This window comes from Cherax quadricarinatus, chromosome 18, assembly GCF_038502225.1.
Source record: "Cherax quadricarinatus isolate ZL_2023a chromosome 18, ASM3850222v1, whole genome shotgun sequence".
NCBI classification, from domain to species: domain Eukaryota; kingdom Metazoa; phylum Arthropoda; class Malacostraca; order Decapoda; family Parastacidae; genus Cherax; species Cherax quadricarinatus.
This window is the reverse complement of record NC_091309.1, coordinates 24,477,038-24,499,158: the sequence shown is the minus strand read 5'-3', so window position 1 is coordinate 24,499,158 and position 22,121 is coordinate 24,477,038. Positions and strand designations below refer to the sequence as shown.

At 45.8% G+C, this 22,121-nt stretch overlaps 1 protein-coding gene across 5 annotated transcripts in view; it reads right to left on the bottom strand.

The window, feature by feature from the left end:
• The window catches only part of Cdep (Chondrocyte-derived ezrin-like domain containing protein), a 628,747-nt gene extending 614,861 nt beyond the window's left edge, over positions 1 to 13,886 (bottom strand). For all 5 annotated transcript variants that reach the window (XM_070086348.1, XM_070086350.1, XM_070086352.1 and 2 more), the window contains exon 1: positions 13,630 to 13,886. In XM_070086348.1, the coding sequence (XP_069942449.1) occupies positions 13,630 to 13,809 (180 nt within the window). In that variant the 5' untranslated portion in view covers positions 13,810 to 13,886. The remainder of the gene's footprint in view (positions 1 to 13,629) is intronic.
• Positions 13,887 to 22,121: the final 8,235 nt, after the last annotated feature.

Below are 22,121 nucleotides of genomic sequence, written 5' to 3'. Positions count from 1 at the left end.
AACACGATTGCCACCTCCACAACCCACCAACACTGCTGTCACCTCCACAACCCACCAACACGACTGCTACCTCCACAACGAACCAACACGACTGCTACCTCTACAACCCACCAACACTACTGCGACCTCCAAAACCCAACAACACAACTGCTAGGTCCACAACCCACCAACACGACATCCACCTCCACAATCCACTAATACTACAACCTTCACAACTCACCAACACGGCTGCCACCTCCACCACCCACCCACAAGGCTGCCACCTCCGCCACCCACCAACACGGCTGCCACATCCACCACCCACCCACAAGGCTGCCACCTCCACCACCCACCAACACGGCTGCCACATCCACCACCCACCCACAAGGCTGCCACCTCCGCCACCCACCAACACGGCTGCCACATCCACCACCCACCCACAAGGCTGCCACCTCCGCCACCCACCCACAAGGCTGTCACCTCCGCCACCCACCAACACGGCTGCCACCTCCACCACCCACCAACACGGCTGCCACCGCCACCACCCACCCACAAGGCTGTCACCTCCACCACCCACCAACACGGCTGCCACCTCCGCCACCCACCCACAAGGCTGCCACCTCCGCCACCCACCAACACGGCTGTCACCTCCACCACCCACCCATAAGGCTGCCACCTCCACCACCCACCAACGCGGCTGCCACCTTCACCACCCACCCACAAGGCTGTCACCTCCACCACCCACCAACACGGCTACCACCTCCGCCACCCACCCACAAGGTTGCCACCTCCGCCACCCACCCACAAGGCTGCCACCTCCGCCACCCACCAACACGGCTGCTCATCATCGAAAATTTCACCCAAAAATTTAACTCGTCGTAAAGTTGAGTGAGAGAGAAACTTTGACACTTAGCAAAGTGAACCAAAGTACAGTTTTGTGAGTAAAATATCACACGCGCGAGCGTGTGTATATCATGAGCAGTAGTACAGAACAGATCCCAAAAACCAAATGGTTTCTTCCTAGGGTGATGCATTCATAAGAACATAAGAAGGAATACTGCAGCAGGCCTACTGGCCCATGCGAGGCAGGTCCAAGTCTCCCACCGGCTTAAGCCAATGACCCAACCTAGTCAGGACAGATCACATTCACTTAAGGAAGGAGCACGGCATCAGACCTATTAGCACAAACTAGTTAGGTTCAACTCACACTCACCCACACCCACTCATGTATTTATTTTTAAAACTACATAACGTGTTAGCTTCTATAACTGTACTCGGGAGTTTGTTCCACTCATCCACAACTCTATTACCAAACCAGTGCTTTCCTATATCCTTCCTGAATCTGAATTTTTTCAACTTAAAACCATTGCTGCGAGTCCTGTCTTGGCTACATATTTCTAGCACGCTATTTACATTCCCTTTATTTATTCCTGTTTTCCATTTATTCACAACAATCATGTTAGGTAAAAGGACACAAGCGCAACTAATGTGACATTTTATTGTGGCAACGGGTCGCTCTCCAGGATTGATAAAGCCATTACGGCTGTTACATTAGTTGCACTTGTGTCCTTTTACCTAACATATTATTGGTAATTCTACCAACATTAATACACCTCAATCGTATCCCCCCTAATTCTACGCCTTTCTAGAGAGTGCAGATTCAGGGCCCTCAGTCTCTCCTCATAGGGAAGATTTCTGATGCACGGGATCAACTTTGTCATCCTCCTTTGTACGTTTTCCAGTGCATTTATATCCATTCTGTAATACGGTGACCCGAACTGCGCAGCATAATCTAAATGAGGCTTAACCAAAGATATATGAAGTTGAAGAACTACCTGAGGTCTCCTATTATTTATGCTTCTTCATATGAAGCTAAAGATTCTGTTAGCTTTATTACGAACACTTATGCACTGTTGTCTTGGTTTTAGATTACTGCTAACCAGAACTCGCAAATCCTTTTTGCAATCAGTAATATTAAGATCTACATTATTTAGTTTATATGTGGAATGGTTATTTTCCTGTCCAATGTTTAGAACTTTGCATTCGTCTATATTAAACTGCATCTGCCACTTCTCCTACCACTGCATCAGTCTATTTAAATCTTCCTGGAGTGCTCTAATGTCCTCGTCAGAATGAATTCGACAACCTATTTTGGTGTCATCGGCAAACTTGCTTACGTTGTAATTTATACCCTCATCTATGTCGTTTATGTAGATTGTGAACAACAAGGGGCCCAACACTGACCCCTGTAGAACACCGCTCGTGACGCCTCCACACTCTGATTTCTTCCCATTTATGCAAACTCTCTGCTGCCTATCTGTCAACCATGCCACTATCCAGGAAGAAATTTCTCCTCCTATTCCGTGTGCCTTAATTTTTCTCAATAGTCTCCGATGTAGGACTATCAAAAGCCTTATTGAAGTCTTCTCTGGCGATAAGTCTTGCATTTCTGTAGACTTATCGCCAGAGAAGACAATAGAAACTGCGTTTCTGTAGACTTATCGCCAGAGAAGACAACACTCAATACCGAAGAATCCTGGAATCATCACTTATCTGTACATCCAACAACTTCAACCAGAACAACGGCTTCTATAACATAGCTGAACCCCTCGCCAAGAAACTTCTTCATCGCTATCCCACATAACATAAGAATGGAGGAACACTGCAGAAGATCTACTCATATACTTATCCAATCTCTCTTCCAAGCTACCCAAGGTATTAGACTCTATAACCCTACCCGGTAGAATGTCACATGCAGCATTTACCACCTGACCCAGCATTCTCTACCTGACTTCATCCTATACTCACGTACCTTCTACCCAGGTAGATTTGTTTATGACTTGATAAAGCCCACTGCATGGGCGAAACGTTGCCAATAAAGGATCACATTATACTGCATGTGTGTTTATATTTCCACTGTGTCGGTATTTTATACCATTTATTTCCACAGAGAGTACACTAGACACGTCCTCACTGAGCTATGTACAGGTCATCTCTTCACTAGTATCTTCCTGTGTAAAAACTGAGAAGAAATAAGTGTTAAAAATTCTTCGCATTTCCTTATCACTGTCAATGAGCTGACCTGAGTGACCTTTGAGCAGGCCTATCTTGTTCCAAATCTTACTTCTGCATAACTAACAAACTTTCTGAGCTGCTCTTCTAATCCCTTGCGACTTTAACTTCATAATCTCCTCTTGCTTTTTCTTATTCCTTCATTTCCTCTTTTAACTGAATACACTGATTTCTCAACTGCCCCTCACCTCTTTTGATTCGCCTGCAAATTTCTCTCTTTTGACCAATGAGATGTTTTAATATATTGTTTATTCATTTTGGATAATTTTTCTTTGATCTAATTTCTCTATCTGGAACATAAGTTGTCTGTGCCGCTAGAACTATGCTCTGAAAAACATCATACAGGCAACCATCACCACCTACCTGACCCATAGTCAGGTCATTCCAGTTCAACCCTCTCAGGTAATTTCGCAGTCCTATGAAATCGGTCAAGCGGAAGTCAGGGACAAATACTTGATTGTAGTTATCAGGGTAATTTCATGATATACTGAAACTGTGTGATTTGTAATAACTTTTCCCAAGCTCATCATTAACCTCAAGATTACTAATTAGTGATTCCTTGTTGGCAAGAACCAAGTCAAGCAGGTTGTTTACTCTAGTTGGCTTTGTCCAAAACTGTTTTAAAGAGCAATCACGAATCGTATCAAGAAAGTCACTAGACTCAAGATTTCCTGTCACATTGTTCTAATCAACTGGTCTTAAGTTAAAATCTCCCATTAACACATTTTCATACCCATTCGTCTTATAAATTTCGTCTCATAGAAGCTTACTGCACTCCCTATCAAAGTTTGGGTGCCTATAAATCACACCCAAATTTAATTTTTCACGACCTACGTAAGAGTATGACACTAATACCTGTTATTATTATTATAATTATTATTATAACATCGACTGTCTCAAACTGAGATAGGGAAAATCCAAAGAAAGAAGGAAAGCTTTCACCGTCATTCACTTAATTATTATTATTATTATTGCATTCATAAGAAAAGTGCTAAAATTGTTGGGGCGTTACTGCACCTGAGGTAACTGGAAGGGATCAGGTACGAGCCAAGAAAGGGAAGGTCACGTTCAATTCCTTAATCAAGGGTGGCCCTCACCCCGTCAAGGAACCTCTAAGCTGACTCACACCTGTGACGTGTACTGGGAGCCATTACTCGCACAACTCGACCTGACACCTCTGTTAACTACCTGGTCAACCAGACTGTTGGTGTCAGCGACCTGCAGGACTACATAGCCATTATAAACTGAGGATGCACCTGCAGCAGGTAGTGATTCAGATTCATCTTGAAAACTTGTACCATGGTACAGGCAACGTTATTTGTATATGTATGGTATACAATACCGACAAGATGAAGAATTACACACATGTGCAACATCTGGGTATCTTTACTGTAGACGTTTCACCATCCAGTGGCTTTATAAAAATAAATACAAGGATATAATATATACAAAAACTATATACAGAACATGGGATAATCACTCCCTCTGCCTTGGAGTTGGTGAAGAGCACCATGACTCTTCACCAATACAGTGCTCTTCACCAACTCCAAGGCAGAGGGACTGATAACCTCATGCTTTGTATACAGTTCTACTGTCTTCCTATTATGTCCTTGAATTTGTACTGATAAAGCCACTGGATTGTGAAACGTCTATAATAAAGATACCCAGCTGTTGCACTTGTGTCTGAGTCTTTAATATTCTTTGTATCTGCTGGTAGCAGGTTGAAGCACTCTGCTGGTAGCAGGTTGAAGCACTCTGCCGGTAGCAGGTTGAAGCACTCTGCCGGTAGCAGGTTGAAGCACTCTGCCGGTAGCAGAGTGAAGTACAATGCCGGTAGCAGGTTGAAGCACTCTGCCGGTAGCAGAGTGAAGTACAATGCCGGTAGCAGATTGAAGCACTCTGCCGGTAGCAGAGTGAAGCGCTCTGCCGGTAGCAGGTTGAAGCACTCTGCCGGTATTAGGTTGAAGCACACTGCCGGTAGCAGGTTGAAGCACTCTGCCGGTAGCAGAGTGAAGTACAATGCCGGTAGCAGGTTGAAGCACTCTGCCGGTAGCAGAGTGAAGCACTGTGCCGGTAGCAGAGTGAAGTACAATGCCGGTAGCAGGTTGAAGCACTCTGCCGGTAGCAGGTTGAAGCACTCTGCCGGTAGCAGGTTGAAGCACTCTGCCGGTAGCAGGTTGAAGCACTCTGCCGGTAGCAGGTTGAAGCACTCTGCCGGTAGCAGGTTGAAGCACTGCCGGTAGCAGGTTGAATCACTCTGCCGGTAGCAGGTTGAAGCACACTGCCGGTAGCAGGTTGAAGCACTCTGCCGGTAGCAGGTTGAAGCACTCTGCCGGTAGCAGGTTGAAGCACTCTGCCGGTAGCAGGTTGAAGCACTCTGCCGGTAGCAGGTTGAAGCACTCTGCCGGTAGCAGGTTGAAGCACACTGCCGGTAGCAGGTTGAAGCACACTGCCGGTAGCAGAGTGAAGTACAATGCCGGTAGCAGAGTGAAGTACACTGCCGGTAGCAGGTTGAAGCACACTGCTGGTAGCAGGTTGAAGCACACTGCTGGTAGCAGGTTGAAGCACTCTGCCGGTAGCAGGTTGAAGCACGCTGCTGGTAGCAGGTTGTAGCACTCTGCCGGTAGCAGGTTGAAGCACTCTACCGGTAGCAGGTTGAAGCACACTGCCGGTAGCAGGTTGAATCACTCTGCCGGTAGCAGGTTGAAGCACTCTACCGGTAGCAGAGTGAAGTACAATGCCGGTAGCAGGTTGAAGCACTCTGCCGGTAGCAGGTTGAAGCACTCTGCCGGTAGCAGGTTGAAGCACACTGCCGGTAGCAGGTTGAAGCACTCTGCCGGTAGCAGGTTGAAGCACTCTACCGGTAGCAGGTTGAAGCACTCTACCGGTAGCAGAGTGAAGTACAATGCTGGTAGCAGAGTGAAGTACAATGCTGGTAGCAGAGTGAAGTACAATGCTGGTAGCAGAGTGAAGTACAATGCTGGTAGCAGAGTGAAGTACAATGCTGGTAGCAGAGTGAAGTACAATGCTGGTAGCAGAGTGAAGTACAATGCTGGTAGCAGAGTGAAGTACAATGCCGGTAGCAGAGTGAAGTACAATGCTGGTAGCAGAGTGAAGTACAATGCCGGTAGCAGAGTGAAGTACAATGCTGGTAGCAGAGTGAAGTACAATGCTGGTAGCAGAGTGAAGTACAATGCCGGTAGCAGAGTGAAGTACAATGCTGGTAGCAGAGTGAAGTACAATGCTGGTAGCAGAGTGAAGTACAATGCTGGTAGCAGAGTGAAGTACAATGCCGGTAGCAGAGTGAAGTACAATGCTGGTAGCAGAGTGAAGTACAATGCTGGTAGCAGAGTGAAGTACAATGCTGGTAGCAGAGTGAAGTACAATGCTGGTAGCAGAGTGAAGTACAATGCTGGTTGCAGAGTAAAGTACAATGCTGGTAGCAGAGTGAAGTACAATGCTGGTAGCAGAGTGAAGTACAATGCTGGTAGCAGAGTGAAGTACAATGCTGGTAGCAGAGTGAAGTACAATGCTGGTAGCAGAGTGAAGTACAATGCTGGTAGCAGAGTGAAGTACAATGCTGGTAGCAGAGTGAAGTACAATGCTGGTAGCAGAGTGAAGTACAGTGCTGGTAGCAGAGTGAAGTACAATGCCGGTAGCAGAGTGAAGTACAATGCCGGTAGCAGAGTGAAGTACAATGCTGGTAGCAGAGTGAAGTACAATGCCGGTAGCAGAGTGAAGTACAATGCTGGTAGCAGAGTGAAGTACAATGCCGGTAGCAGAGTGAAGTACAATGCCGGTAGCAGAGTGAAGTACAATGCCGGTAGCAGAGTGAAGTACAATGCCGGTAGCAGAGTGAAGTACAATGCCGGTAGCAGAGTGAAGTACAATGCTGGTAGCAGAGTGAAGTACAATGCTGGTACCAGAGTGAAGTACAATGCTGGTAGCAGAGTGAAGTACAATGCTGGTAGCAGAGTGAAGTACAATGCTGGTAGAGTGAAGTACAATCCTGGTAGCAGAGTGAAGTACAATGCTGGTAGCAGAGTGAAGTACAATGCTGGTAGCAGAGTGAAGTACAATGCTGGTAGCAGAGTGAAGTACAATGCTGGTAGCAGAGTGAAGTACAATGCTGGTAGCAGAGTGAAGTACAATGCTGGTAGCAGAGTGAAGTACAATGCTGGTAGCAGAGTGAAGTACAATGCTGGTAGCAGAGTGAAGTACAATGCCGGTAGCAGAGTGAAGTACAATGCTGGTAGCAGAGTGAAGTACAATGCTGGTAGCAGAGTGAAGTACAATGCCGGTAGCAGAGTGAAGTACAATGCCGGTAGCAGAGTGAAGTACAATGCTGGTAGCAGAGTGAAGTACAATGCCGGTAGCAGAGTGAAGTACAATGCTGGTAGCAGAGTGAAGTACAATGCTGGTAGCAGAGTGAAGTACAATGCTGGTAGCAGAGTGAAGTACAATGCTGGTAGCAGAGTGAAGTACAATGCTGGTAGCAGAGTGAAGTACAATGCTGGTAGCAGAGTGAAGTAAAATGCCGGTAGCAGAGTGAAGTACAATGCTGGTAGCAGAGTGAAGTACAATGCTGGTAGCAGAGTGAAGTACAATGCCGGTAGCAGAGTAAAGTACAATGCTGGTAGCAGAGTGAAGTACAATGCTGGTAGCAGAGTGAAGTACAATGCTGGTAGCAGAGTGAAGTACCTGCTAGTAGCCTCCTCGGCAGCAAAATTTAAAAAAAAATATTGTAAAAATGACTTATTTAAAAAAAAATATTCTATATGGGCAAAGTAACTGTTTTCAGATTAAAGATGTGTGTAGTACATGTACATTTACTGCCAAGTTTCTCCAACCAGGGGCTTTAGACAACCAGGGGCTTTAGACAACCAGGGGCTTTAGACAACCAGGGGCTTTAGACAACCAGGGGCTTTAGACAACCAGGGGCTTTAGACAACCAGGGGCTTCAGACAACCAGGGGCTTTAGACAACCAGGGGCTTTAGACAACCAGGGGCTTCAGACAACCAGGGGCTTCAGACAACCAGGGGCTTCAGACAACCAGGGGCTTCAGACAACCAGGGGCTTTAGACAACCAGGGGCTTTAGACAACCTGGGGCTTTAGACAACCAGGGGCTTTAGACAACCAGGGGCTTCAGACAACCAGGGGCTTCAGACAACCAGGGGCTTTAGACAACCAGGGGCTTCAGACAACCAGGGGCTTCAGACAACCAGGGGCTTTAGACAACCAGGGGCTTTAGACAACCAGGGGCTTTAGACAACCAGGGGCTTCAGACAACCAGGGGCTTCAGACAACCAGGGGCTTCAGACAACCAGGGGCTTTAGACAACCAGGGGCTTTAGACAACCAGGGGCTTCAGACAACCAGGGGCTTCAGACAACCAGGGGCTTTAGACAACCAGGGGCTTCAGACAACCAGGGGCTTTAGACAACCAGGGGCTTCAGACAACCAGGGGCTTCAGACAACCAGGGGCTTCAGACAACCAGGGGCTTTAGACAACCAGGGGCTTTAGACAACCAGTGGCTTCAGACAACCAGGGGCTTCAGACAACCAGGGGCTTCAGACAACCAGGGGCTTCAGACAACCAGGGGCTTTAGACAACCAGGGGCTTTAGACAACCAGGGGCTTCAGACAACCAGGGGCTTCAGACAACCAGGGGCTTCAGACAACCAGGGGCTTCAGACAACCAGGAGCTTTAGACAACCAGGGGCTTTAGACAACCAGGGGCTTTAGACAACCAGGGGCTTTAGACAACCAGGGGCTTCAGACAACCAGGGGCTTCAGACAACCAGGGGCTTCAGACAACCAGGGGCTTTAGACAACCAGGGGCTTCAGACAACCAGGGGCTTTAGACAACCAGGGGCTTCAGACAACCAGGGGCTTCAGACAACCAGGGGCTTCAGACAACCAGGGGCTTCAGACAACCAGGGGCTTCAGACAACCAGGGGCTTTAGACAACCAGGGGCTTTAGACAACCAGGGGCTTTAGACAACCAGGGGCTTCAGACAACCAGGGGCTTCAGACAACCAGGGGCTTCAGACAACCAGGGGCTTTAGACAACCAGGGGCTTTAGACAACCAGGGGCTTCAGACAACCAGGGGCTTTAGACAACCAGGGGCTTCAGACAACCAGGGGCTTTAGACAACCAGGGGCTTCAGACAACCAGGGGCTTTAGACAACCAGGGGCTTCAGACAACCAGGGGCTTCAGACAACCAGGGGCTTCAGACAACCAGGGGCTTCAGACAACCAGGGGCTTTAGACAACCAGGGGCTTTAGACAACCAGGGGCTTTAGATAACCAGGGGCTTTAGACAACCAGGGGCTTTAGACAACCAGGGGCTTCAGACAACCAGGGGCTTTAGACAACCAGGGGCTTCAGACAACCAGGGGCTTTAGACAACCAGGGGCTTCAGACAACCAGGGGCTTTAGACAACCAGGGGCTTCAGACAACCAGGGGCTTCAGACAACCAGGGGCTTCAGACAACCAGGGGCTTTAGACAACCAGGGGCTTTAGACAACCAGGGGCTTTAGACAACCAGGGGCTTTAGACAACCAGGGGCTTCAGACAACCAGGGGCTTCAGACAACCAGGGGCTTCAGACAACCAGGGGCTTTAGACAACCAGGGGCTTCAGACAACCAGGGGCTTTAGACAACCAGGGGCTTCAGACAACCAGGGGCTTTAGACAACCAGGGGCTTCAGACAACCAGGGGCTTTAGACAACCAGGGGCTTCAGACAACCAGGGGCTTCAGACAACCAGGGGCTTCAGACAACCAGGGGCTTTAGACAACCAGGGGCTTTAGACAACCAGGGGCTTCAGACAACCAGGGGCTTTAGACAACCAGGGGCTTCAGACAACCAGGGGCTTCAGACAACCAGGGGCTTCAGACAACCAGGGGCTTTAGACAACCAGGGGCTTTAGACAACCAGGGGCTTCAGACAACCAGGGGCTTCAGACAACCAGGGGCTTCAGACAACCAGGGGCTTCAGACAACCAGGGGCTTCAGACAACCAGGGGCTTTAGACAACCAGGGGCTTCAGACAACCAGGGGCTTCAGACAACCAGGGGCTTCAGACAACCAGGGGCTTTAGACAACCAGGGGCTTTAGACAACCAGGGGCTTTAGATAACCAGGGGCTTTAGACAACCAGGGGCTTTAGACAACCAGGGGCTTCAGACAACCAGGGGCTTTAGACAACCAGGGGCTTCAGACAACCAGGGGCTTTAGACAACCAGGGGCTTCAGACAACCAGGGGCTTTAGACAACCAGGGGCTTCAGACAACCAGGGGCTTCAGACAACCAGGGGCTTCAGACAACCAGGGGCTTTAGACAACCAGGGGCTTCAGACAACCAGGGGCTTCAGACAACCAGGGGCTTTAGACAACCAGGGGCTTCAGACAACCAGGGGCTTCAGACAACCAGGGGCTTCAGACAACCAGGGGCTTTAGACAACCAGGGGCTTCAGACAACCAGGGGCTTCAGACAACCAGGGGCTTCAGACAACCAGGGGCTTCAGACAACCAGGGGCTTCAGACAACCAGGGGCTTCAGACAACCAGGGGCTTTAGACAACCAGGGGCTTTAGACAACCAGGGGCTTTAGACAACCAGGGGCTTTAGACAACCAGGGGCTTTAGACAACCAGGGGCTTTAGATAACCAGGGGCTTTAGATAACCAGGGGCTTTAGACAACCAGGGGCTTTAGAGAACCAGGGGCTTTAGACAACCAGGGGCTTTAGACAACCAGGGGCTTTAGATAACCAGGGGCTTTAGACAACCAGGGGCTTTAGACAACCAGGGGCTTTAGACAACCAGGGGCTTTAGATAACCAGGGGCTTTAGACAACCAGGGGCTTTAGACAACCAGGGGCTTTAGACAACCAGGGGCTTTAGATAACCAGGGGCTTTAGACAACCAGGGGCTTTAGACAACCAGGGGCTTTAGATAACCAGGGGCTTTAGACAACCAGGGGCTTTAGACAACCAGGGGCTTTAGACAACCAGGGGCTTTAGACTACCAGGGGCATTAGACAACCAGGGGCTTTAGATAACCAGGGGCTTTAGACAACCAGGGGCTTTAGACAACCAGGGGCTTTAGACAACCAGGGGCTTTAGATAACCAGGGGCTTTAGACAACCAGGGGCTTTAGACAACCAGGGGCTTTAGACAACCAGGGGCTTTAGACAACCAGGGGCTTTAGATAACCAGGGGCTTTAGATAACCAGGGGCTTTAGACAACCAGGGGCTTTAGACAACCAGGGGCTTTAGACAACCAGGGGCTTTAGACAACCAGGGGCTTTAGACAACCAGGGGCTTTAGACAACCAGGGGCTTTAGACAACCAGGGGCTTTAGATAACCAGGGGCTTTAGACAACCAGGGGCTTTAGACAACCAGGGGCTTTAGACAACCAGGGGCTTTAGACAACCAGGGGCTTTAGACAACCAGGGGCTTTAGATAACCAGGGGCTTTAGACAACCAGGGGCTTTAGACAACCAGGGGCTTTAGACAACCAGGGGCTTTAGACTACCAGGGGCATTAGACAACCAGGGGCTTTAGATAACCAGGGGCTTTAGACAACCAGGGGCTTTAGACAACCAGGAGCTTTAGACAACCAGAGGCTATAGACAACCAGGGGTTTTAGACAACCAGAGACTATAGACAACCAGGGGTTTTAGACATCCAGGGGTTTTAGGCAACCAGGGGCTATAGACAACCAGGGGCTATAGACAACCAGGGGTTTTAGACAACCAGGGGTTTTAGACAACCAGGGGCTATAGACAACCAGGGGCTATAGACAACCAGGGGTTTTAGACAACCAGGGGTTTTAGGCAACCAGGGGCTATAGACAACCAGGGGCTATAGACATCCAGGGGTTTTAGACAACCAGGGGTTTTAGACAACCAGGGGCTATAGACAACCAGTGGTTTTAGACAACCAGGGGTTTTAGACAACCAGGGGTTTTAGACAACTAGGGGGTTTAGACAACAAGGGGCTATAGACAACCAGGGGTTTTAGACAACCAGGGGTTTTAGACAACCAGGGGTTTTAGGCAACCAGGGGCTATAGACAACCAGGGGCTATAGACAACCAGGGGTTTTAGACAACCAGGGGTTTTAGACAACCAGGGGCTATAGACAACCAGTGGTTTTAGACAACCAGGGGTTTTAGACAACCAGGGGTTTTAGACAACCAGAGGCTATAGACAACCAGGGGCTATAGACAACCAGAGGTTTTAGACAAACAATGGTTTTAGACAACTGGGGTCTATAGACAACCAGGGGTTTTAGACAACCAGGGGCTATAGACAACCAGGGGTTTTAGACAACCAGGGGTTATAGACCAGGGGCTATAGACAACCAGGGGCTATAAACAAAAAGAGGCTATAGACAACAAGGGGTTTTAGGCAACCAGGGGCTTTAGACAACCAGGGGCTATAGACAACCAGGGGCTACAGATAACCAGGGGTTTTAGACAACCAGGGGCTTTAAACCAGGGGCTATAGACAACCAGGGACTTTAGACAACCAGGGGCTATAGACAACCAGGGGCTATATACAACCAGGGGCCTTAGACAACCAGGGGTTTTAGACAAACAGGGGTTTTAGACAACCAGGGGCTATAGACAACCAGGGGTTTTAGACAACTAGGGTCTATAGACAACCAGGGGTTTTAGACAACCAGGGGCTATAGACAACCAGGGGTTTTAGACAACCAGGGGCTATAGACCAGGGGCTATAGACAACCAGGGGCTACAGACAACCAGGGACTATAGACAACCAGGGGTTTTAGACAACCAGGGGCTATAGACAACCAGAGGTTTTAGACAAACAGGGGTTTTAGACAACCAGGGGCTATAGACAACCAGGGGGTTTAGACAACTAGGGTCTATAGACAACCAGGGGTTTTAGAAAATCAGGGGCTGTAGACAACCAGGGGTTTTAGACAACCAGGGGTTATAGACCAGGGGCTATAGACAACCAGGGGCTATAGATAACCAGGGGTTTTAGACAACCATGGGCTATAGACAACCAGGGGATATAGACAACCAGGGGCTACAGACAACCAGGGGCTTTAAACCAGGGGCTATAGACAACCAGGGGTTTTAGACAACCAGGAGCTATAGACAACCAAGGACTTTAGACAACCAGAGGCTTCAGACAACCAGGGGCTATAGACAACCAGGGGCTATAAACAACTAGGGAGTTAAGACAACCAGGGGCTTTAGACAAATAAAAGGAAACGTCTTAACTCCAGAAGCTGATGCCATGAGACCATCAACCACTGTCAGTGCCATTAAAAGATGTGCGGAAACCCCCCCTCACACACACTCGTGTAACACACAAACTAATCAATGACACAAACGAACTCAACTCGGGGACAATAAAATTCGCATACCTATTTCGGCCTCGAAGATCAGCAATTTGCTCAAGGACCTAAGTCTGATGCGCAGACATATAATATGCAAATTAAGTTTGTTTCCAGGCCAGTTCGTCAGATACACAGAACATTCATAGGATCGTGAGTAAACTAACTTGGACACGCAGTTGATAGGTTGAGTGAAACTGACCTGTATTTGAAAGAGTGTGTAAGTGTCGTCCAACATCAGAATCTTGACCGCCAGCATCTTGCCGCCGACCTTCTTGGGCGTGGTGGGTGGGGTTCTGACACCACCCCCGTCCCCGGGGCCGCCGCCGCCGCCCAGGGACCGCCCGCCACCGCCCAACCCACCGCTGTCAGCCCCAGCCATCACCACAACCACGCCCACACTAGGTAGGATCCACGCAGTTCACTCTTGGGCGGCGTTACCACAACATCGTTCGGTCCCTGAAACAAATATCATGATCAAAATACACACAGACTATAAGTATAAAACAAGTATCGTAAATCTCTACTAGAAACCTGGGGTTAATTAACCACCAATTTTAACAAAAACTGGCTAACACTAAAAATATTAAGCTGCCACCACTACCATTTTTTTTTTAAATTAACACTTGATAATACTCTCATTACCAACTGTGGCTATCGTAACTAATTTATCGGCACAGTACAAACCTAATTATAATACAAACAAAATAAATCCGGTGAGCGGCAGTACATATTCACAATTGGTTGAAAGTCATTTTTAAGCATCAACAATGATATGGTCAGTGTCGAGCAGTTGATAACTCAGTAGTAATTAAAGCGCACGCATGTTACATTTACTATTTTTTTAATCAGTCCATCATAATAAAACTTTTCTGGTTAAGGCAGCATTGTTACTTGTCAGTTACTAAAACAATGATCAATTGAAATAACTTTTCTATTTCGTCTTATTTGTAAATAATATCAAGCTTCATATCATGATAAAAGTTTTATGTTGTATGGGGGATAAGTTGAAGCTGCACTGAAGAAATATGTTAAAAATTAATCACAACCAGTGTTCTGCTCACCAACGTGATCAAATGAAGGGTACGGAAAAATCCTCTTCTCTTCCCTACACTGGTCAACTACCTTCACACTCCATACACCTCATATTATACCTCAAAGTGCTTGAACTTTATCTTCCTCTCCTGTGTTGACTTCCTAGTCCCATACATCCTTCTCTACCTCTCCTATGTTGACTTCCTAGTCTCATACATCCTTCTCTACCTCTCCTATGTTGACTTCCTAGTCCCATACATCCTTCTGTACCTTTCCTATGTTGACTTCCTAGTCCCATACATCCTTCTCTGCCTCTCCTATGTTGACTTCCTAGTCTCATACATCCTTCTCTACCTCTCCTATGTTGACTTCCTAGTCCCATACATCCTTCTGTACCTTTCCTATGTTGACTTCCTAGTCCCATACATCCTTCTCTGCCTCTCCTATGTTGACTTCCTAGTCCCATACATCCTTCTCAACCTCTCCTATGTTGACTTCCTAGTCCCATACATCCTTCTGTAACTCTCCTATGTTGACTTCCTAGTCCTATACATCCTTCTGCACCTCTCCTATGTTGACTTCCTAGCCTCATACATCCTTCTGTACCTCTCCTATGTTGACTTCCTAGGCCCATACATCCTTCTCTTCCTCTCCTATGTTGACTTCCTAGTCCCATACATCCTTCTGTACCTCTCCTATGTTGACTTCCTAGTCCCATACATCCTTCTCTTCCTCTCCTATGTTGACTTCCTAGTCCCATACATCCTTCTCTTCCTCTCCTATGCTGACTTCCTAGTCCCATACATTCTTCTGTACCTCTCCTATGTTGACTTCCTAGTCCCATACATCCTTCTCTTCCTCTCCTATGTTGACTTCCTAGTCCCATACATCCTTCTCTTCCTTTCCTATGTTGACTTCCTAGTCCCATACATCCTTCTCTTTCCTGTGTTGACTTCCTAGTCCCATACATTCTTCTGTACCTCTCCTATGTTGACTTCCTAATCCCATACATCCTTCTCTACCTCTTCTATGTTGACTTCCTAGTCCCATACATCATTCTGTACCTCTCCTATGTTGACTTCCTAGTCCCATACATCCTTCTCTACCTCTATGTTAACTTCCTAGTCCCATACATCCTTCTATACCTCTCCTATGTTAACTACCTAGTCCCATGCATCCTTCTATACCTCTCCTATGTTAACTTCCTAGTCCCATACATCCTTCTCTACCTCTATGTTAACTTCCTAGTCCCATACATCCTTCTCTACCTCTCCTATGTTAACTTCCTAGTCCCATACATTCTTCTCTACCTCTCCTATGTTAACTTCCTAGTCCCATACTTCCTTCTCTACCTCTCCTATGTTAACTTCCTAGTCCCATACTTCCATCTCTACCTCTCCTTTGTTAACTTCCTAGTTCCATACATCCTTCTCTACCTCTCCTGTGTTAACTTCCTAGTTCCACACATCCTTCTCTATTTCTCCTATGTTAACTTCCTAGTCCCATACTTCCTTCTCTACCTCTCCTATATTAACTTCCTAGTTCTATACATCCTTCTCTATCTCCCCTATGTTAGCTTCCTAGTTCTGTACATCCTTCTATATCTCTCCTATGTTAACTTCCTAGTCCCATACATCCTTCTCTACCTCTATGTTAACTTCCTAGTCCCATACATCCTTCTCTACCTCTCCTATGTTAACTTCCTAGTCCCATACATTCTTCTCTACCTCTCCTATGTTAACTTCCTAGTCCCATACTTCCTTCTCTACCTCTCCTATGTTAACTTCCTAGTCCCATACATTCTTCTCTACCTCTCCTATGTTAACTTCCTAGTTCCATACATCCTTCTCTACCTCTCCTGTGTTAACTTCCTAGTTCCACACATCCTTCTCTATTTCTCCTATGTTAACTTCCTAGTCCCATACTTCCTTCTCTACCTCTCCTATATTAACTTCCTAGTTCTATACATCCTTCTCTATCTCCCCTATGTTAGCTTCCTAGTTCTGTACATCCTTCTCTATCTCCCCTATGTTAGCTTCCTAGTTCTGTACATCCTTCTCTACCTCTCCTATATTAACTTCCTAGTTCTGTACATCCTTCTCTATCTCCCCTATGTTAGCTTCCTAGTTCTGTACATCCTTCTCTATCTCTCCTATGTTAACTTCCTAGTCCCACACATCCTTCTCTACCTCTATGTTAACTTCCTAGTCCCATACATCCTTCTCTTCCTCTTCTGTGTAACACTAGTGGTTTCCAGTTTTTCTTCCTCCAACTTCTCGCTATTATTTCGGTCATTACACGAGAAGGCCTCAACAGATCGGCTTTAAATTTTCACTTAAGTGTACGCTAATTAGGGCAAAAATACATGCAACTACTGGCATGTTCACGTTCCCTTTGACCAAAGTTATAAAACCTTTGATATACCTTTGAAGAATTTCGAGAGTATATCTACTCTCTGAGCCCGGCCATGGGCCAGGCTCGTCTGGTGTTTGCCTCGTCAACCAGGCTGTTGCTGCTGGAGGCCCGCTGCCCCATATATCCATCACAGCCTGGTTGATCTGGCACCTGGTGAAGATACTTGTCTAGTTTCCTCTTGAAGGCTTCTACACTTGTTCCAGCAGTTTCTATCTTCTGATAAGATGTTGAAAAGTTTGGAACCCCGGATGTTGATACAGTGTTCCCTTATTGTCCCCACCGCACCCCTGCTCCTCACTGGGTTTATTTTACACTTCCTCCCATATCTCTCACTCCAGTATGTTGTTATGGCAGTGTGCAGATTTGGGACCAAGCCCTCGAGTACCTTCCAGGTATATATTATCATGTACCTCTCTCTCCTCCGCTCCAATGAGTACATGTTCAAGACTTGCAGGTGTTCAACAACTTTCAAAAGCAGGGTCCAACAACTTTCAAAAGCCTCTGCTGCATGACTTCAAACTTGCAAAAAAAAAAAAAAAAAAAAAAAAAAAAAAGCTGCCTCCTACTTCAACAATGGCGGAGAGTGAAACTGAAGTGTCTAGCTGCACACTTGCCAATTTTAAGTGTGAAATTTTTATTCCCGTTGAATCATATTAAATAAATTAGAGTCTGCCTCTTCAGAAAATGGCTGATGCATCTTACTGATAGGACAGTACCCATTATGGTCAGAGAGACTGTGTGTGTGTGTGTGTGTGTGTGTGTGTGTGTGTGTGTGTGTGTGTGTGTGTGTGTGTGTGTGTGTGTGTGTGTGTGTGTGTGTGTGTGTATGTGTGTGTGTGTGTGTGTATGTGTGTGTGTGTGTGTGTGTGTGTGTGTGTGTGTGTGTATGTGTGTGTGTGTGTAGGCAAATTTATCAGTATGCCAAATTATTTAAGTATTTGGAATCGTTGGAATCTTTGCAATAATTGGGGAATGGCTCTTCTGACTGGCTTCAGACTTCTAGTCCTGGTGTGTTTACCATAAAGCAAGGTTTGTGTTGTTACTGGCCCACATAAGTCCTAATCTGCCAATTTTATTAAACAGTTATAATATTTCTATTGAATACCTAAAGAAAGCTTAGTCTGATAGACTTAAAATACTATGCCAATCCATTCCACAAGCACCATGACATTCCTCAAAGTTTAAACTGTCTAGGTACAAATCTGAAATTCTACCGAAATCGTTAAAAAACTTGGAACTGTTGGACAGGCCTATATCAATTTCCTTGCTCAAGATTTTTGCCTGTTATCAATTTCGACGTACAAATTTCTAAAAGATTTCTCAAATTTACCTATGATGTACAGTTTTTGTCCAATCTCCTACAAAGTAATCTTGCCACTATCCCTGGTCATATAACAGATCTCAGAATGAATGTGGGTAGGGGGAAAGAAGTGAGGAAGAGGGAGGAATTCAGGGCACCTGCGGAGGCTGAAAGATGTCATTTGACGTCATGTCTCTGCACTGTACTAACGCGTATTGTATTTGTATTTTTGTTTTGTTTCAGGGTAGAGCTGTGGTTGTGACAATGACTGTACGAGACTGTATTAACTGCTCGGACAATTTCTGTTATATTTGTGCTAAATTTGTCATTGAGAAGCAAGAGAAATAATATACATTTTGTTAAAAAAAAGGGTTACTACGTATACTTTGGAATGAAAGTTGGAGACCAAGACAAGTCATGAACTCCCTATAAAGTCTGTTTTGCTGTCTCATTTTTGAGTGAATGGGATAGTAGAGCCAAGAGTCTACACTAGTCCCAGAAACAATGACCACGGATGTAGTACAAGAATGTAGTACAAGACAGTGTTATTAAACAAGGAATGTAGTAGTAGACAGTGTGAGCAATAATAATAATAATAAAAAAAGTCCTCTTGCATGTACACACAAAATTTGGCCTAATGAACCTTTACCAAGAGATTGAGACGGTTTCAAGTTTTTCCATGATTGTGGGATGGCGAGCTCAAAACAAAAGCATATTTGTCGGCCCAGATATAAGGCAACTTCTTTAGAACGAGAATCTTGAAAACTTTGCTTGCTATTGAAAAAGAGGCATAGAGTGCCTTCAGAGACATCATAAAGAAAGCTGCTGGGTAACGTCAAGGACCCAAACTACATAGAGATTGTGGACGGTATGAGGGAGAATTTCAAGGCCTGAGGCCTTGAAATTGAGTACCTTTCCTGGGTGCGCATTTGGACTACTTTCCGGGAAAATGTAGAGTTTTGAGTGAAGAGCAAGGTGAAAGATTTCACCAGGATATAAAGGAGATGAAGAGATCTCAAAGTAAATGGAGTGTCAGTATGATGGTCGACTACTGTTGGATGTTGCGCACGCACGCGCACACACACACACACACACACACACACACACACACACACACACACACACACACACACACACACACACGCACACGCACGCACACGCACGCACACACACGCACACACACGCACGCACACGCACGCACACGCACGCACACACACACACACGCACACACACGCACACACACGCACGCACACGCACGCACACACACACATACACACACACACGCACGCGCACACACACGCACACACACACACACACATCAAAAATACAGAGTAACATGCGCAGTTTTGAAGGAAAAAGACTTAAGGAGTCGGGAACCTGTTAGTGGTAAAATTGACCAAAATTTTGAATGGCAATGAGTGTAACGTCAATATATCTTTTTTTTCTGCACTGCTTAAGTCATAACATAATATTTATGCCTTTACTTTAAGTAACATCACCGGACAGAAAAACTGGTGTTATATTTGGAATTAGCAACTCAAATACATGCAAAATTATGTCACGGTAAGTGAAACAACTTTTAACATGTTAAATTTTGCTGACCTGTGAATTTGGAGAGAATGCCAATTCCGATAGGTTTAAAACTTTCAGTTTTGGTGGGTTTTATGAACAGAAAGGTTGGCTTTCACCCTGAGAAGAGTAAATATTAAACTGCCAATTATATTAAATGAACTGATTTCTATGCCATAACCAGAGAATGATTAGTCTGGTTGGCTTCAAATTTTAGGCGATAGTGCACCTTAACCGAAAGCATTTGTTGTACTGAATTTGGGCTGTGTTGGTTCCAGCTTGTCAATTTTATATAAAAAAAAAAATGGCTGGCATCAACAGCCTGGTTGATCAAGGCATCCACCTGAAAGCCTGGTCTGGGACCGGGCCACACGGGCGCTGACCCTAGGCACACACACTTCCCAGTAGACTCCAGGTGGACTGCCTTAAAAAAGACAAAAACTTAATATTTTTTCTTGTAAGATTGTAAAGAATTTTAAATAGAACACAACTGCGAAAAGAAAACGGAGAAATATTGAACCACACGTTTTATGGCATTTTAATAATAAGGAGTTTAATGAGTCCATAAACATGATATTGTTATACAAGTTTATGCCACTGAAGACACAGCGAGACTTTAAGAGAACAAAAATTAAATGTTCCAGCTGCCTCGGTCAACAATATAATGTTTAACAAGAACAAGTTACAGTTGCTTCGCTATGGAAGAAGGCAGGAAATAGAGACTGTAATGGAGTACAAGACAAGCTCAAATCATTCAATAAGGCGAAAGTCCTATGTGCGAGACCTGGAAGCAATGATGTCAGAAGGTTTCACATTCAAGGCTAACAACAATGTTGCTATTGTTATACTACAAGGAAAATGATAGGTTTGATAACTAGATATTTCAAGACTAGTGATGCTGAGCCAGTGATAATACTCGTTCTCTCCAGATTGGTATATTGCTGTACAATGACGGAAACCCCTCAAGGAAGGCGAGATTACTGAAAACGTACACAAAGCTTACACTGTTCGTACACATTAAAACATGTAAACTACTATCAAGATTTTAAGCCCAACATTTTAAGTGCAATTATATTCCTTGGAATAGAGGCGAGAAAGGTTCATCATAATTTACACCTGGAAAATCCTAGAGATACTGGTCCCAAACCTGCACACCGATATCACTCCTTCTGAAAACAAGAAACTTAGCAGACGATACAAAATAGGTGGGCGACTACACAAAGAGAGAACTCGATAAGTCTGAATGGTTCAGACTTTTCAACGCCCTCCCTTCGTGCACAAGATGGAATTACCAACTAACTTCTGGCTGTCAAGAGTGAACTTGACAATTTCCACAGATTAGTCCCTGACCAGCTTAGCTGTGATTTGTACGTTGGGGTACGTGCGGCCAGCAGCAATAGCCTGTTTAATCAGGCCCTGATCCACCAAGAGGCCTGGTCTGAGACTGGGCTGCTGGGGCGCTGACCCAGTTATATTGTTAGGTATAGAATTCATGTCTTTCATTAACTTCCTCCAAGGCTTTCATTTATAACTTCAGAACGCCTTATCCGATCTACTTCAAATTTTCAACACTCTGGTGATCTGTTATTAGGGAAAGCTTCACAGAACAACTTAGTGCAAGTGCCCTTTGATCATTTTTATAGAACTTTCAGATGATTAAGATACAAGTGCAACACTTCGGTATCTGTATTGTTGCAACGGTACGCTTAGCCAGTAGGCTTCTTCAGTCAAATACAGAGGCAGAAAGTGTAGTAGTGAAATGAAGATGATGTAATCAGTCCATCAACCTTGGAGAAATAGTATGTGGTCAGTTCCTCAGTCTGAAGAAGAGTAGTTCAGCTCCATGGTCTGGAACAATACCGTTCCACACCACAGAAAGCCTCAGCTGATAGGATTCAAAATTTCAACACCCATATATTGTACTCAGGAAGAGGTTGGTATTGTTAATGGAATGTGTGGTGTCACTTTTAATCTGGAGATGCTATAGCGTTATTTTTACTTATTATAAATGGAGTATGCTTCCACAAGGAGGTGCCTTGATGCTGGTGAGACGGCTCTTCATCACAGGAATAGGACTTATACTCCTCTTCTTTGGAGTGAATTTGAATATATATTCCCCAGTCGCCATATGATCCCTAAGAGTTTAGTGCTTCCCCTGATTAAAATTAAAAAAAAATCTTGAACGGCTTTAAACTTTCATGGCTGATGTATGTTGTGTAATGGCTGGAGTGTTGTCTCTCTGAGATAACAAGAGTATGCCTCTTCGGTTTGGCTTGAAAGATAATGTTTCTTAGTGAAAGAAATAGTTTTGGGCTGTGTTTGTCCTAATTTGCCATTTTTACTGAAGAAATATAATAACTTGTGAATCTGTAACA